This window comes from Netta rufina (genome assembly GCF_964035555.1).
Source record: "Netta rufina genome assembly, chromosome: 3".
Taxonomy (NCBI): domain Eukaryota; kingdom Metazoa; phylum Chordata; class Aves; order Anseriformes; family Anatidae; genus Netta; species Netta rufina.
Window position 1 is genome coordinate 91,008,270 of NC_140125.1, and position 16,431 is coordinate 91,024,700.

A 16,431-nucleotide genomic window follows, 5' to 3' on the forward strand; every position below is an offset into this window, starting at 1 on the left:
GTAACTTCTACATCTCTTGGAAGGATCATCTTTAAGGAAGCTTTTCATAGTTATACTATAAACATCAGTATGGAAAGCAGCCTGCAATACAAATTATTGTGAATAAGTGTAATACAGTTAGTCCACCCTATCTGAAACTTCATTAATTTGTTATGAAGTGGTTATTTGTTATATAGTATTCTGTCTATCCTGGCTACTAATGTAATCATGTAAAATTTTTCTTCCTTGAAAACAACTATTATGTATTTCAACAAATAAAAAAATATTATAGGAACTAGGAATGAATTTTAAGAGTTGAAAATCCAAACACAATTTCCCCAGTTAAGCAACACTATTTATTCTGGCAGAGAATGCAAGTATTTATCAATTATGCTTTTTATTTCCACAAAAGGTTTATTAATTACAAAAAATAATAATAAAAAAATAACAAAAAAATTGAACTGACATTCTTCTAGTTTATGAAGTCAAAACAAAGGATACTTTTTTTGATTTTTTTTTTTTCCAAGGGTAACTGCTTACTGAGCCTTGCATTTTTTAGGGTCTTATCATGTCCCCATTATCATAAATGACAAACTGTCTTTGAAAGTGAAGGAGACAATGTTTTGTCTTAATATACTACCTAACAGTATTAGTAAATCCAAATTGGCATAGTAATCTGTTCACTATCTCCTTAATCCAACCACTTAATCTACACCTCTATTACTTTCTCCTTGTCTGAATGAACTTGAAAGGAACATCTTTCAAGGCTTTGTGAAGGAAAGATTTTCAAATGCATCAGTGCTCTTTATACCAATGGTAGAAAAAGTCATTATATAAGATTAGTTTTTCTCCTTCTCTTATGTAAGAATATTTTGTCATAAAGAACACTGGTGGAAGATGGTAATGCATTGTGCTCCAATGAATGATCACACCAATAATTTAAAACTTGCTAACAGATTTAAGCAAGCAGATAATGACCTAAACAGACTTATGCTTGAAAATGGTGTTAATATTTCAGCTGTGCATACTTGCCATGTGCAATACTGTAAATTCTTTCCTTTTGTTTAAATTAACAGTCAAAGAAAATAAATAAAAGCTAACCATGATTTGAGCATGTCCATTAGGAAAGGAACTTGAAGAATCTGCATTGATTGGATCCTGGCAATTTCTTAGTCGACATCTGAATGCATCTTGAACCTGTGGAAACAATATCTTATACTCATTCTTGTGTGACATCATATACTCCTTTCCTATTAAAGTTTAAATTAAACCAAATGGAATATAATGCATGGCTTTTCTTTAGCATGTTTAGTAAATCAGAAACGGGAAACATAAATGCTTAATTCTGACATTTCATACATTTGGTATTGTACCTGCTGCAAAGTTTGTCAATCAATCACACCAAGACCACAGTATCGGATTTGCCAGTGGAAAGAATTAAATAGTAGTCAGCAATAATCTGGTACTCAAGCCTAATCTGTCTTGGGTAATTACATTTGTCTTTGTCTTCTCATTCAGTTTGGTGTAGGTCTAAAAGCAGGTTTCATAGAAACGCTATTAACCGCTGCAAAATACGTCTTCTGCTTGATAATTGCAAGATTCTTCTTAACAGTTACTGTCATCGGATACATAGTACTTTCCTAATTATACTTCAAAGAATAAGTCAGTTTGAAAGATGTTACTGATTGCATTTGTAAGTTCTATGTATAAAAAATCTCATGTCTCTTCTAGGAGTAAAACTCTTCAAAGTGGGCAAACATCTTCAGTGTGAGAACAAGAAGAAAAATGGACTGCTTGAACATGTCTGGTTTCTTGAAATGAAAAAAAAGGGAAGAAGGGAAGGGAAGGGAAGGGAAGGGAAGGGAAGGGAAGGGAAGGGAAGGGAAGGGAAGGGAAGGGAAGGGAAGGGAAGGGAAGGGAAGGGAAGGGAAGGGAAGGGAAGGGAAGGGAAGGGAAGGGAAGGGAAGGGAAGGGAAGGGAAGGGAAGGGAAGGGAAGGGAAGGGAAGGGAAGGGAAGGGAAGGGAAGGGAAAAAATTCTCAGTTCTGTTTATTAATACGAACCATAAGTTAAATTTGATGACTTGCCCCTAAAACACAAGCACATAAGAGAAAATATATTTTCATAGAAAAGGCTTTTTTACTTTGTTTTTTTTTTTTTTTTTTTTTTTGTTTGTTTTTTTGTTTTTGAGCAGGAAGTATGTCTAAAGAAATATTGCTATGCAACCCTTCTGCCAGAAATTCATGGTTCAGCAGGGAGACAAAACTCAGTTTCTGTTTGCTAGCAGTGAAACGTAAATAGATTTTGCTGAATTCTCACACATACCACAGTAGGGACAAGAAGATAACGTTTGGAATGGAAAGGAATATTTTTATCAATACATTGAAAGTATACAGATAATATTTATTTGAATAAAAAAACTAATTTCTATCACTTCTTTATGTATCTTCAGATGTATTCTAATATAGTAATACAATCTAAGTATTAAAATTTGAATTTTGATTCAAAAAATGCAGGTACCCATGTTAGCAACCTGATTACAAGATGTGACTTAGAAAACAGGAACTTACTTGGGTGACCTCCACTCAAAACAAACAAGTATCATTTTGTGTTGGAATATGAAAATACTCTCAATGGAAATAACTCCAAAAATCTACATTCCTTTTATTATCTGTAGAAATTACTTGATGTCTTATTCAGAATAATTAAATGGTAGAAAATCATATCCTACTCATGGACATTTTGTGAATAGTAGAAGAGGATAATTCATTAATTGTTGCTGATGTAAAGGCATCCCTTTTCAATACACTATATTCTACCGCAAGCTGTTTAAAAGCTTTCACAAAAGGTAAAATTAAATAGAAGAAAAAAAAATTTTTTTTTTTTGTAATTAGGAAGCATTATTTTAAAGTATTGAAACCTTAGATGACTAACAGTGCTCTTCAGTTTTGAAGAGTCACTGAGGCAGGTGCAGAAAGATGTAATATAGAGAAGAAAGAAGAATGAAATAAGGTGGTAAAAGTTTGGGTTGATTTCAAAATGCCAAGACTTCCCACATGTGGTAATGTAGAACGTGCTTGACCTGTATTGTGACTCAGATTCTGATTTTAGGTGCTACACTGACTGTGGTTTTCCACATGTTTGACATTAATTTAATTTGGCATCTCACAGTTGTCGCAAATTTAATCCAAGTCTTCTGTCACTTTATCAGTGCTTTAGTCAGGTCACACTTCAGACTGTTATGGTCTTAGATAAGCACTGGCACAATGGTTTTATCAAAAAAAAAAAAAAAATCATGCCTTCTGAAACACCCCCAGCTAAGCCACATCTCATCTCAGACCTCATGATGCTTGACCCTAAAGCATAATTATTTCAGAACATTCTGTAACCTCTCACTCTATGCAATGTCCCTCCTTATGTTTGGGACTTGTGTTCATGAAGCTTCCCTGGTTCAGATAGCTCTGGAGCTCTCAAAAATATTACGCCCTACTTTCCTTACTTTCTAGTGGTGAATCCTGATTTTATACATGCAGGTTTCTTAGGATGTTTCTGGAGGGCAAGCAACATATGATTTGAACATGTCAATAGAATATCAAATATCACTGTGAGCTGCCTAAATACCGGCTTCTTGTTCTAAACCACTTGTTCAAACTTGTTAGAATTGGCTAAGATTGTGCTTTCTTTACCTCTTACTTTGAAACATAATCTTGTTTCCTCCATGCCTTCTAACATCATTACAGGATTTTCTTAGAGCCAGGCAGAGCAGGAGAGACAGATGTGATGAACGTGCAGATACCAAAGAAGTAGTTTCCTTAGCAACAGTAACCAACCCAAAGACTTTATAACTTACCCTCTCCCTACTAATATACTTCCCCCACCTCCCACCCCCTTTTTTCTTCAATACAGAAATGTGGGCTTTAGGCACCAATGATGCATTTAATTCAAATGCACTCTAGTCAGCAGAGCACAGCAAAAGAGAGAACACAAGTGGGTTACTCCCATCACCAGCAGTAACGGGAGCTACTCAGTATGATTGAAATTTAGCTTTAGAAAATCTCATGTTGAAGCAGGTCAGGCAAAACATTTTGCTCTGATGGAGAAGAAGCTTCAGCACTACCCTCTCCTATCATTCTTTGTTCTGTGACATATTCCTCACTCTCTTCCAATGCCTGATTAGGCACTCAAACAGCAAGAAGAAGAGAAAAAATACTAGGCTTTCTGGGCTATGAAGGCTACATAAAGCAATAATGCCTAAGTCTTACGTTGCTTTTTTCTTTCCCAATTTCAAATTGTTTTTTAAGAGGCATGACATTACAAGCATGATGTTTATTTTAGAAGTTAGGAAAATAAAGTATAGAGAGATTTAATATCTTTCCAAAAGACCCTTAGTTGATGGACGGAAGAAATAGACACAGCACATCATATAGCACATCAGTTCTCTTCTAGTTGGGTGTCTTAGTGAATATCCCTGGGTTCCCAGTGTAGCCCTTGTCACACAAGCTCATCGATATAGCATACTGGTGAAAGCAAAAAATGTTTCCATCATTTATGTTTATATCTTTATAACTAAAGGGAAATAAGTGGGTTTTATAGAGTAAGTTATAACAGTCTATGTCTTTTTGTAAGCAAAGCAGGGCTGTCCTCTTAGTTTGAATTTTATGGTGATATATTCCACTACACATTCCCCCTCCCCTGACAGTCAGAATTACTGTTTTGCCTGTGCTGGTATGCTACAAATATTAGATCAATCCTATAGGATATTACTGAGATAGCTTTGTAGCTGTCATCAAGAATGACAAATATGTTGGCAGGGTTTCTCTGACACACACTGGCAGAGCAAAAAGCTTTTGCAGACAACAGAAGGAAACAGACTATTCTTTCAGCTGGGGAGATACCCTGTGAATTGCAAAGACTGCATTGCATGCTGTGCACGATGGCTTATCTGGGCTTGTACAAGAACTCACCAAAAGGTCTCTAGAGCTGGAGTAGAAAGTCAGGGTTGCTAGAGCCAGATTGAAACACATCTTATTGGAGTTATATCTCCTTCTGTGTAGAAACTTCTTGAAGCTAGCAACTAATTCTTTGCTACTGCAAACTGGCTCATATAAGTGCAGACCATACACGATTTTTTAAAAACAAACAAACAAACAAAAACTCTTCAGGTGAGTCAATTTTTACTTTTTTCCCATTCTTGAAGAACTGTCTAATCATTTTCTTCTCCCATATGAAAATTGCTAGAGTCCTACCTCTAAGTTTGGAAAGTAATATTTTCACTAGATGATCAACAACATCCAAGAGTTCCCTAGGAATGAAACACTTTCAGCAAATGGTTGTCATTGAGCTGTAAAACCTGACTTCAAATCAATGCTTGGGACATTGTGGGAAGCCACATCACTTTCATCTTAAACAGTCAAAATGTCTCTCCAGAAAAATTCCTGCATTACTGCACTAAGGCAGTGCTCACAGTTGCAGATGAAATCTTCAAAACCAAAAGAGTAAAAAAATCTTCAAAACCAAAACATAAACAGCATTATCTTTGTAAGGATGCAGAGGTTGCAGTGCATATGTGGATATAAATCATTGGATTTGGTAAAAAAAAAAAAAAAGAAAGACCAAAATCCATGAGAAATTGTAAAAGTAACATAGCATAACATATATAAGAGCAAAAATTGAAGGTTTCATCTGCAACTGTGATATAGATTTTTAAATAAGTACGGATCCTCAGGCCAAGAGGTGGGAGGTGGTCTGCTCTTTCCAGGATAATTAATTTATCCCTAGGAAATACAAACTTCATGGACAGGAAAACCAGTATGAAACTGCCATTCTTTCTGCTGAAAATTTTGGCTACAAATAACGGCACTATTTTACCATTATACTAAAACAATATGTTAAATGGTAGTTTTGGGCTCTACAGATGAGAATGACCTCTTTTGCAGATGTAAATCACATGGGGAAGGAAACTGCTGTTGAAAATAAAGGGATAGTAAGGCAGCTCTACATAATATAGATTACCCTCAAGTAGCATCTCTTATCTGCACATATTTTTATCCTGAACAACAATAACAATAAAAATGTTAGTAAAGGAGATAAGCCCCTTCCACTATGAAAACTAAGGAAAATAAAGGTTCGTAGTCTCTAACAGCTTAAATAATGTAGGGTGGAGTCAGCACACACTTACACACAAGATAATTTCTGAAAGATATTGGTAAGTTTTTCCTTAAAATCTGAAAATGATTATTTGATAGTATAGTCTCATATTCATACCATTTAGAATAGTGATATAAAGTTTGTGTAAAGTAGTACACCATTGGAAGACTAAAATAAATTACATCATTTATAATTGTTATTCATGAATATGGTGAATTTCAGTGTTTAAAGGGTGTGACTGGTGGAAAGGAAAACCAATGTGTTAGATTCCTCACTCAGTACTGACAGTAAACCTCTCTTGAAACATCTCCCTGTTTGCTTTTTTTTTTTTTTCAGTTCTGAAATGCCTTTGAATAACTCTTGCTAATCACAAGAAACTGTGCTAGACAATATAATGTGTTTTATTGATGTGGTAAATATCCTGAAGTTGATAAATACCACACTTAGAGTCTAAACAGGCATGAGCTCTGTAAATAGATATGCTGGTGGAACCAGGCTACCGCTCTCCAGTCTGGCTCCATCAGCCCATTTTTGATAGATGCTCCCACTTCCACAAATCTGGCAAACTTATCTCAGTTAAAGTGTTGGGTTAGCTAGTAGTTCAGACTGTTAATGAAGCTGTCACCAGAGTCAAGTTAAAGAGCACTCATACTGTAGCTTTGACATCAGGTATCAGTGGTGATATGCAACACTGAGCTACAGAAGGTAGGCCAGGGATACTGGCTTTTCTTTGATATTCTCAAAATGTTCATTTCTGTTCATTCTCATTGTCCTGCTAACTTATGCATGTTAGCACCTGTATGTGTAGAAACTGAAGAGATAGCTCTTCACCAACGTCTCATCTCCATGAGTCCTCTTTCAGGGGAAGTATAAACAGAAATAATTTTGTATTTGAATTGGTGCTAGAGACTGTAAAAATCTCTCTCTTTTGTTCTTCAAGAAAAGGGCATTCATGTTAGAATCTCTCTATACTCAGGATACTGGAAAAGCCTAACACTGGGAAATAAACTGAATTTGGAACTGACTAAAAGCCACCTTTAATCAAGTGTGTACAGTTTTATACTGAATCTGACAGTCTGCACCTGGAATTAAGTGATCTTTCCACTCTCACTTATTCCTCTACATCTCATCATAAAATACTTTACTCTTGTTACAAAATATAAATCTGTAGAGAAAGTTGTACATAACATTAAAGAGCAGTTGAGAGTTTATAGGGAACACAGCCCTTTAGAAAACTGGGAAGCCATTCCTCACCTCCCTTCGGAGAATACAATGGACCATGACAATAACAAAGCCTTGTAATGAATCAAATACTGCAAAAAGTATCTGAAATAATATTGATCTTTTGTCTGTCATAGCCAGAACTGCAGACATCCAAGTCAGGGCCAGAAGTGGCAACACCACACAGGAACTCCAAAGGGATGCCCTATTGAAAGAAAAAGAAAAGCAGCACTGTAAAATTTAAATAAATATATAAATAAATAAATAATCAAATGCTCACTTTTAAAATAATACATTTTTAAGGATGGCACTTTATCAAGTTAACTTGAAAATCACAGACAAGTATGTAACAGTGTTGGTACTTTATGTTCTAAAGAATATCCTGTATTCAGTTAATAAACAGTTCCATTTTTTTTTGTTGTTATAAAGTACTTAAACGTGCTCAGCACTCTATACAGTGTTAGCAAACACAGTTGTCATCATCAAACTATTGTCTCACATGCACTGCATAAGATTTGTAACAAGAAGATGTAAATGATCAGGACTAACATGGCATTACTGGCGGTGGTGGCTGACAAAGCTGTTGTTGAAACTACTCCACACTTGGCACATTTGAGCGTCAAACCGCTATGAGGCTCACTCATCTGACTGCAAACAAACAGAACACCCACAAAAAGAACAAAATATTGAATTGTCACCAAAAAACGTTGCTACTGAAATTTAGCTTTTAAATATGACGTCATGCAGAAAAAAGTAGACTTATTCAGGATGAATGGTCTATGTTGTTGCAAAACTGTATGTTGTACTTTACATTATTATTAACTGTAAATGTTAATGCTATGGGGCTTCATATCATGCAGACTCTATTTCTTCCATTTAAGCTAAGAAAGGCCCCAAATATCTTGTGATCAAAACTGCTCAGTACACTGAAGTAAACATAAGCACGTGCTAGGATAGACATACAAAGTGAAATCCCTCTATTCAGACCTGTTAAAAAGCTTTTGTTCTTGAGAAAGAGTATAGGACACAAGCAAGGGAAGTATGAAGTATATAAAATTACAGAGCAATTAGGGAAAGAAACTTGCAAAATATATTCAAGCATCAAATCAGTATGGGCATACTATATCGTCAGATTTGTACTAGTGATTTGAATGGCCCACTAACATCTGGAGTGGTTTTATTCATGCTGTATGAAGGTCTGAATACAGGGCTTGTAATGTATGGAATCTGATGAAATAAATATCAGTTGGTACTGAAAAAAGGGTGACCTGTTTTGCATTTTAATAAAACACAGTACACAAGCATTAAGCTCAAAGCATTTTGTATGGACATTTGTACCTCAGCACCTGTCAGAAGAGTTAAAGGGCAAAACCTGGAATTTAAATTTTCTTCTACATACAGCACACATTCAGCTTCCTGAGTTGACTAAATAAATACTTTTGCTATTCCTTCTTTTTCTGCTGTCAGAACCAGGAATAACCATAGCTGACTGAGACGTGACAGGAAAGATGCTTTACCTATTCCCAGCTGGAAAATGGTCAACATGTTGAAGAGAGGTAACACTTCAGGTTCTTTCCAAGTTATTTTAATCAAATTAACACCCTTTTTATAGCCAAACCCAACATTCACTTGACTTCAAACATACTGTCCAAAACAAATATTGAACTCCAGTGGCTTCCATTTTGATAAACTAAATGAAACCATGACTTTCTGTAAAAACAACTGTGCAGAGCCATGACCTTGTACAAATTGATTGTGGGATGTGAAAAGAACTCAGTGGCTCCACATCAGTTTACACTAGGCTAATGACTGAACTAGAAACATGCCATGAATAAGCCTAGGCTAAGTTTGGGCAAACACTTTCCATCTTTGCTACACAAAACTTCACTGTTATTGGACTGGTTTATTCTTTTTACCTCTATAGATCTGTTCTGGATCTTGCAAATAATAACTGAGCTTGATGTATATGTTAGCCAAATACAAACTTTTTGTCCGAGCATACATGTACACTATTCCCTATTCCAGAAGTATGACTGATATCCATCAAGAAAACATGCCATATTTTTTCATTTGTTGATTCACCCTACACTCATAAAGGTAGCAAAAACATATGGAATTAATATATTTTGCCCCATTCACCACATAAATTATTTCCACAGCTGAACTTTTGACAAGTGTGAGTCCAATATTTGCCAGAAAGAATAAAGTTGCCTTCCTGAACATGACTGGCAAGAGATATTTGAGAAATGAGTGGCAATGCCACTACTGGAGACCAAATGCTGCACAAATTCCTATGCCCCAAACAATGACTCAAGACTTTTCATCTGCCAAGTAGTAGCAAGCAATGCTGTTGCCAAACCACCATCTCATAGTGTCACAGGAGTTGATTGTTTCTTGATAAGGGCATCTACATGCTTACACATAACTGGATTGCTTCTGACAATGGTTTCTAGTTCTTTATCCATTTAGTTTAAAATAAAATACATCTTAACTAAGTTGCACACTGTTAAAGCAAGTTATTTGTTTCATCAAGAAAGTAGGCTATAAACAAATAGATTTCGATAGCCTACAGTTGAGTTGCTGAAAAAAATAATTCAGTTAAATCTAAGCTTAGACATCCTTAGAAAATATAAAGACAAACCTGAAGCTGGTCAGACTCCTGAAATCACTGTAATTAGAACAGTTGTGAATGTAATTTGCAGAATACTAAGTTACTACTACTCTTGAAATAATTTGGCTAGTTTTCTAATATTCTAGCTTTCATCAGAGGTATTACACAGTTAAGGATATTGATGGAGTAATGTAGACAAAAGTAAGGTTAAGAAATTAATACTTTGTAAAGAAAAATGAAGAAAAGAGAAGAAACAAAATGAAAGCTTCTGGTTCATATTTGTCAGAAAGACAGTGAAAGAACTTAAAACCGGAATGATTTAATTTAAAATCACCAGCCAAACTATTTATCATAAGTCTGTTCATCCAACCGATCAATTGAATTTATTAGGAATGGTACTGTTAATGGAATGGTGAAATAGTTCAAAGCAAACCTTTAAAAATTTTACCAACACATTTTACATACACAGTAAAATGAAAATATCATTGTTTATCATTGCTAGATATGCAGACATTGGTCTACAAGCTGGTCCAAAAGACAGTACTAGAATATGGCTGTAAAAATAAGTATGCAAATTTTTAATTTACTTTGTAAGCATTAAGAAAGTGATGATGAAATTGCAAAATATTTTTCTACAATATGGGATGAATCTAGGTTTGCTGCGGCAGCATGTTGAATCAATCATCCACTGAAAAACATTTTTCAATACCACCACTGTTATAAACCTTTTTTTTTTTTCTCATAATAAAAAAGGAATTTAAATTTAAATGCAAATAAATAATTGATAACACAGGATTTGCATTTACCCCCTCCCCTCCCCCCCATTTTTGGCTTTTAGTACTTTTTTTTTTAACTTTCAATTTTTATTTTACTAAATTAGAACATATGTCTGAGTAGATACAAATGTCAGAACATAGACAAATTCTTCACAGAGTCAAGAGAGGCAGAATAGCATTGACCTCAGTAAGGGCTATATTGCTGTAAAATATATTTTATAACAGTTTACGCAAATAAATAACATTTCCCACCACAGTAATTAAATCTGAGAGCTAGATAGAAAAATAATCAGTTCCTTCATTGCACATTGTTCATAAAACTATTTTTCTAACTGCACCAATTTTAAATATGTGACATTCTTGTGAAATCTCTGCTTAGATTTGTTTAATCCTCATTGTTATTAACTTAATACTGTTGTACTTGTGTTTTATTATGTTTAGTTTATTTAGTTGCATTCCTTCAGGATAATGCAACTGTAACTTTTGAAATGAATGGAATCTGTTAGACACTATTATACTGGTATAAAGGTTCAAAGCACAATCAGATGTATTTTCAGTGAATGTCTGTAATTGGAAACCATTGATACGATTTGAATATGCTTTAAAATAACCCCACAATTTCTGCTTACCCCGCTCTGTGTTTGAGCTTTTTGTCTAGGATTCCATCTCTGGAAACGAGTTTATTAAATACCAAAATGCCAATCACCATGTTGACCTGTCAAACAGAAAATGAACAGTTGATCTTTTTCTGAAAGAAAATAACCTATCCTGTTGCATCAGTAAAGGGCTTTTCCAAGCCTGAAATATGCATCTTGTTACATTTCTGAGTATGCTGTCAGAAATTATGTGACACCATCCCCAAACCCACTAGAAATGTATATTCTCAAATGGATCGTACTTTGGCACACTGCAATAGGCTTATTTTTGAATCTTAAATTATATCTGGTACCAAGTTATATGCATATGTGTCTGCTGGCCAGAAACTTGAGTAATATAGCTTTAATATTTCCTTGGTTTTAATTGCAATTATGTATTCTATTCCAGGAAAATCACATAGCATTGAATTTGAATTAAGTGCACTGGGCAGACTTAGTCAGTGCACACAAATGGCCATGACTATGTTCCTTTTTAAGCACTTAATGCCTGTGTGGGTGTCCTCACTTAAGCAGAACCAGCCTGTGGTTTTTCATAGCCTCCTGCACATCAGTCACTGTCTCATTCACCAAAATGCCAGCCTTGAACCTTGTTTAACTGCAGCTGTCCTCCCCAAATACACCTTTTTTTTTTTCTTTTTTTTTTTGGGGGGGAAGGGTTGTGGAGAGGTCAAATTAATGCCTTAGGGAAGTCTGTTTATCCCCATTAAAGTACATGGTTTTATGCCTACATACATCAGTTGAGGAATTAACCTTAAAAAAAAAAGTCCAAGTGTTTTGGCAGTCAGACTTTGGCAATCTATGGAGATACTAATGACATTTAATGGACAACTTAATGACTGTTATTATCCATTTGTATTATTGAACTGAACTCTATGAAACTAACTCTGCATGGCCTTGTGAAGAGGTAGTACCAAGTTTTCAGTGTATTGAAAAAACGTTTCTTATTTTTCTGATTAGAAAATGGTGATCCTTTTTTTCTTTCAAACAGATTTTCCAAGATCTATGCCAAAATCTTTAATTGTTGCCAGTCTGTCCTGCCAACTCTTTTTCATCTTTTCTTATCATCACTTTATTTTCAGCATTTACATTTTCCAGCTGATGCCATACAATTCCTTTGCTTCATACACTTAGGCTTAAGTGGCTGCATAGAACAGCTCCTTGCACAGTCACTAGCTAATGGTAGGGCAAACTGCAACTGTGAACTTCAAACATCTCTGAACAAAGCTTGCCAATTACAAAGAGAACATACAGTTCCATGTGAAAATTATGCCTGGCTTTCTGTAAACATCCTTGGCTCCTCTATCATGACAGGGACTGTGAGTTGTACAAAAGGATCCTGGCTTGACTCCAGGCAATGATGAGACAAACTCTATGGGAGTAGTAAACATCCATTTCAGGATAATCTTTGGAGCTAAATGGCTTTATCTTTGATGACTACTAAGACTGATTCCCTTTTGCAAGGGAAAATCAGAGACAACTGGTATTGATAGAGCTATCCTAGTATAAAATTGGTGCAGGGGAAAGAAGAATTAGATTCAAAGTCTGCAATCTCCTTCAAGAATTCAGGGGAAAATGTGAAACAAATTATTTTACAAAATCCATACAGACTGCAGAGCAGATGACTGATAGCCAGTGGCATATAATGGGTGCAATTCATCTTACTCTAAATTGAAATATATCTGATTATTTGAGCCCTAAAAGTGCATACTTTTCTCCACTGACAGCAACATGCATCTGGAATAACTAGCATATATGTAGAAATCTATATTGTAGCTGTCTAAAATTAGACAAAGTGAATCTTACTAATAAATGCATTTTCAGAAATGCAAAAGTTTAATACACAAATGAGTAACATTTCTCAGCTATGACGATTTTTTCTTTTCCTTGAAAAGCAGGAGCCATGGAGAACTTGCTGGCTGGTTCCACTCATTCTGTTGCCTTTGCTGCCAAGCAGCACTCTATCAAGACTGTCACTGAACTTTACAAGGCAGTGACAACTGTGTAGATGCTACTGATAATAACTCAGTGATACCTGTAACAAGTTTTGTGTGCCACCAATTAGCACATTATTCTTTCATAGCTTACTGTGTAAGCATGCTGAGATAACTGATATAAAGATGTGGTACAATTAAGTATATAATGTATTCAAAATACTGAAGGGATGTTAAACCAAGCTCAATAATTACAGCAAATCTTAGTTCTATGGTATAGCTAAGCTTTTATAATTTAAATAGCACATTCCACCATTTCATATGAAAATATTGGAAATGATATTAATGTTTACCAAGACAACAGCAGCTGCAGGTCCAACGAAAGCATAAAGTAGCCCTCCTTCAAGAGACAGCCAACAGCTGGAAAGAACATTAGAGAAGAACTAACACAAATTAAAAATAAGTATAGTGTATTGCCATGAAAGCATTAATAATTACTACAGCATGAGATTATTCTGGTTTATGTTCAATCCTATATGTAGAAATTCATACACACACACAAAAGAATTGAATTACTTGGTTGACATGATGATGGAGACAGCTGAAAAGTGATTTCCATTACCAATTGTTAATGGGTCAAAAGTTTTAATGCAAATTATACATATGCTGAAATCTAAAATATATTATAGCACAATATAAAATAAATCTGTAAATCTTTGTTAAATCTACTCTAACCATATGTAATGAGTTATCTGAAGAGGTCTTGCTCAGTAGGTATCTAAAAACATTTCTAGTTTATAATGCCCGACAGTTCTATCTATAAAACAATGAACAGTCAGGTACCTCTAAAGTAGAACTTGATTAAAAACACGGTTCTATGTATTTTCACTTATGTCATTTAGGAAGTTCTAATAGGACTAGGTCTTACGGACAATATTCCCATTAAAGAAAATTCATTATCTATGGTTTAACTGTTCTATATTCTCTGGAATATTTTGCAAACAATTTAAATGTATATTTTAAAGTATCTGAAAACTGTATTTTCTGGTGAGCTACTAATCTTGCAGACTTTGTCATACTGCATCAGGGTTTTCACTGAAAACCCTCAGATTTCCAAACATGGAGCACTTACAGAATCAAATTCTAAATATTTGATACACTATGATGTAAAGCTTTCCATATCTGCAGAAGATCAGGAGCATCATGCACTGAAGTAAATGCAGCTGTGCTATTTTCTCAGTGATTACACATTCAAAGAACTTCATGTTTATTTGAATGCATGATCACACCTATATATAAGAAAACTCCAGTATATACACTAAAATAATTTACTTGGATTTGATATCCAGAAACATTCACATCAGAATTATACATTTCTTATTTATTTTCCAGTATTCTTTTTGTGCTTTTGAAAACCATATAAAATAAATGCAAACGCATCATAATGATCTGTTATGGCTGGAATTTTAACTGCAAAGAATAAAACCGTTCCCCATTGTAGTGAAGCTTGCTCCATGAACCCAGCTGCATCAATGTGTTAAATTCTGAAATGATAAACTGATGTAAATAATTTATATCTGTTTCAATATTAAAATGGTAATAAATGGCAGGCTAGTCTACATCCCACCTCAAAAGCAACAACCACAACATCAGAACAGCAATATTCCATTAATTTTTCTGATGTCAAAGAAAAATGCTTTCAAAATTTTATGCTTCTTTATTTTGTTAAAACAAAACAAAACAAAACAAAACAAAACAAAACAAACAAAAAAAAAAAAAACAAAAAAAAACAACACTAGGTTATTTACAATGACAGACTGAGAACACAGACCTCTGAGGAGGAATATATTGCTTTTTCTTACCAGTATTATTGAAGATGACCGTTGTGTGTAACTAAAACACGTAATTGAAATGTTCAAGTTTCTTTGTGAATGGAAACATCAGTCCATAAAAACTGTTAACATATTGTATTTGAACCATAATTTCAATTACTTGTATTGACAAAAAAAAGTCTGCCATTTTATTTAAAAGAACCAAAAGTTTTCAACCATGAATATCTTTAACACAAAGGGACATTTGTGTCCTTCCTCCCCTATGTCTGCAATTAAAAAAGCTGTTCAGTAGAGTGACTTCCATTTAGGATCAGGATGGTAAAGAATGTAGAGGTAGTTTTCTTTTCTCTATGCAATCTGAATTTTCAGCAATTGTGATTTTCAACAGTCTGATGTGATTTTTGCAATATATTCAATAGCCACCAATTGATCTCTCTGAAATGCACTTGTTCTCAACCTTTCCTATTGAAGAATTTCTGAAGATGAATTTTCAGGTGTCTTCTTGTACTATAAGGCAATTGCTGCCAACTCTTTGACCTTTTTGTTGTTGTTGTTGTTCTCTTTTTCTTTGTTCTAATAGATTTATTTTTTTTTCCCAGTGCTTTATGGTTGTTTTTATTGTATTCACCTGTTCTGTATTCCTTCTCCCTGCTCTTCACATAGCAAAAAGCCATATAAATTGATTCGTATTAAGAGCATCTACTGGTAGTTTTATGGAACCATGCTGCATGGTCATAAAATTCTGCTGAGTGATGAGGTAGACTTGCTCCGGTGTCCTGTATATTTTGTGAGTAGTTTGATACTCTCTAGGAGAATGGCTCCTTCTCTTAGAACATGACTATAGCAGAATTTTAAATTTTGCTGTTATGACAATTTCCTGAAAGTTATCTGCACTACTTATTAGTATACAGAACTGCATGTAGTAGGTCTCACAGATTTAGTAACTGTAACTTGCAGTAGTGGTGCTTTCATAGCTCTGAGGAGAGGTAGCAACAATATTTATAAATTAAAAAAGCAACAATATTTATAAACCCCACAGAAATAGTTGGAAAAAATAATTAAGCTTTTACACAACCCTTTTTCAAATATCTAAATTTTGTTACTATGTGCTTTTATTTTATTTTATTTTATTTTTCCAAATTAGTTTTAGGGAATCTATTCAGTTTCTGTACCTGTTTCAGTACAAGTGTGTTCTCATAAGTGATTTTGAATGTACAGTAATATAACTGTCTAATAATTAGGGTTGAAAGAAAAAGAGAGAAATTACACACTGTTATGA

At 34.5% G+C, this 16,431-nt stretch overlaps 1 protein-coding gene across 1 annotated transcript in view; it reads right to left on the minus strand.

The window, feature by feature from the left end:
• ADGRB3 (adhesion G protein-coupled receptor B3) overlaps positions 1 to 16,431 on the minus strand; it is a gene marked incomplete at both ends in the record, with an annotated part of 465,234 nt that overhangs the window by 23,501 nt on the left and 425,302 nt on the right. Inside the window, 5 exon segments of the mRNA XM_084283871.1 lie at positions 1,081 to 1,176; positions 7,380 to 7,551; positions 7,896 to 7,994; positions 11,363 to 11,448; positions 13,674 to 13,740. Of these exon segments, the coding sequence (XP_084139997.1) occupies positions 1,081 to 1,176; positions 7,380 to 7,551; positions 7,896 to 7,994; positions 11,363 to 11,448; positions 13,674 to 13,740 (520 nt within the window).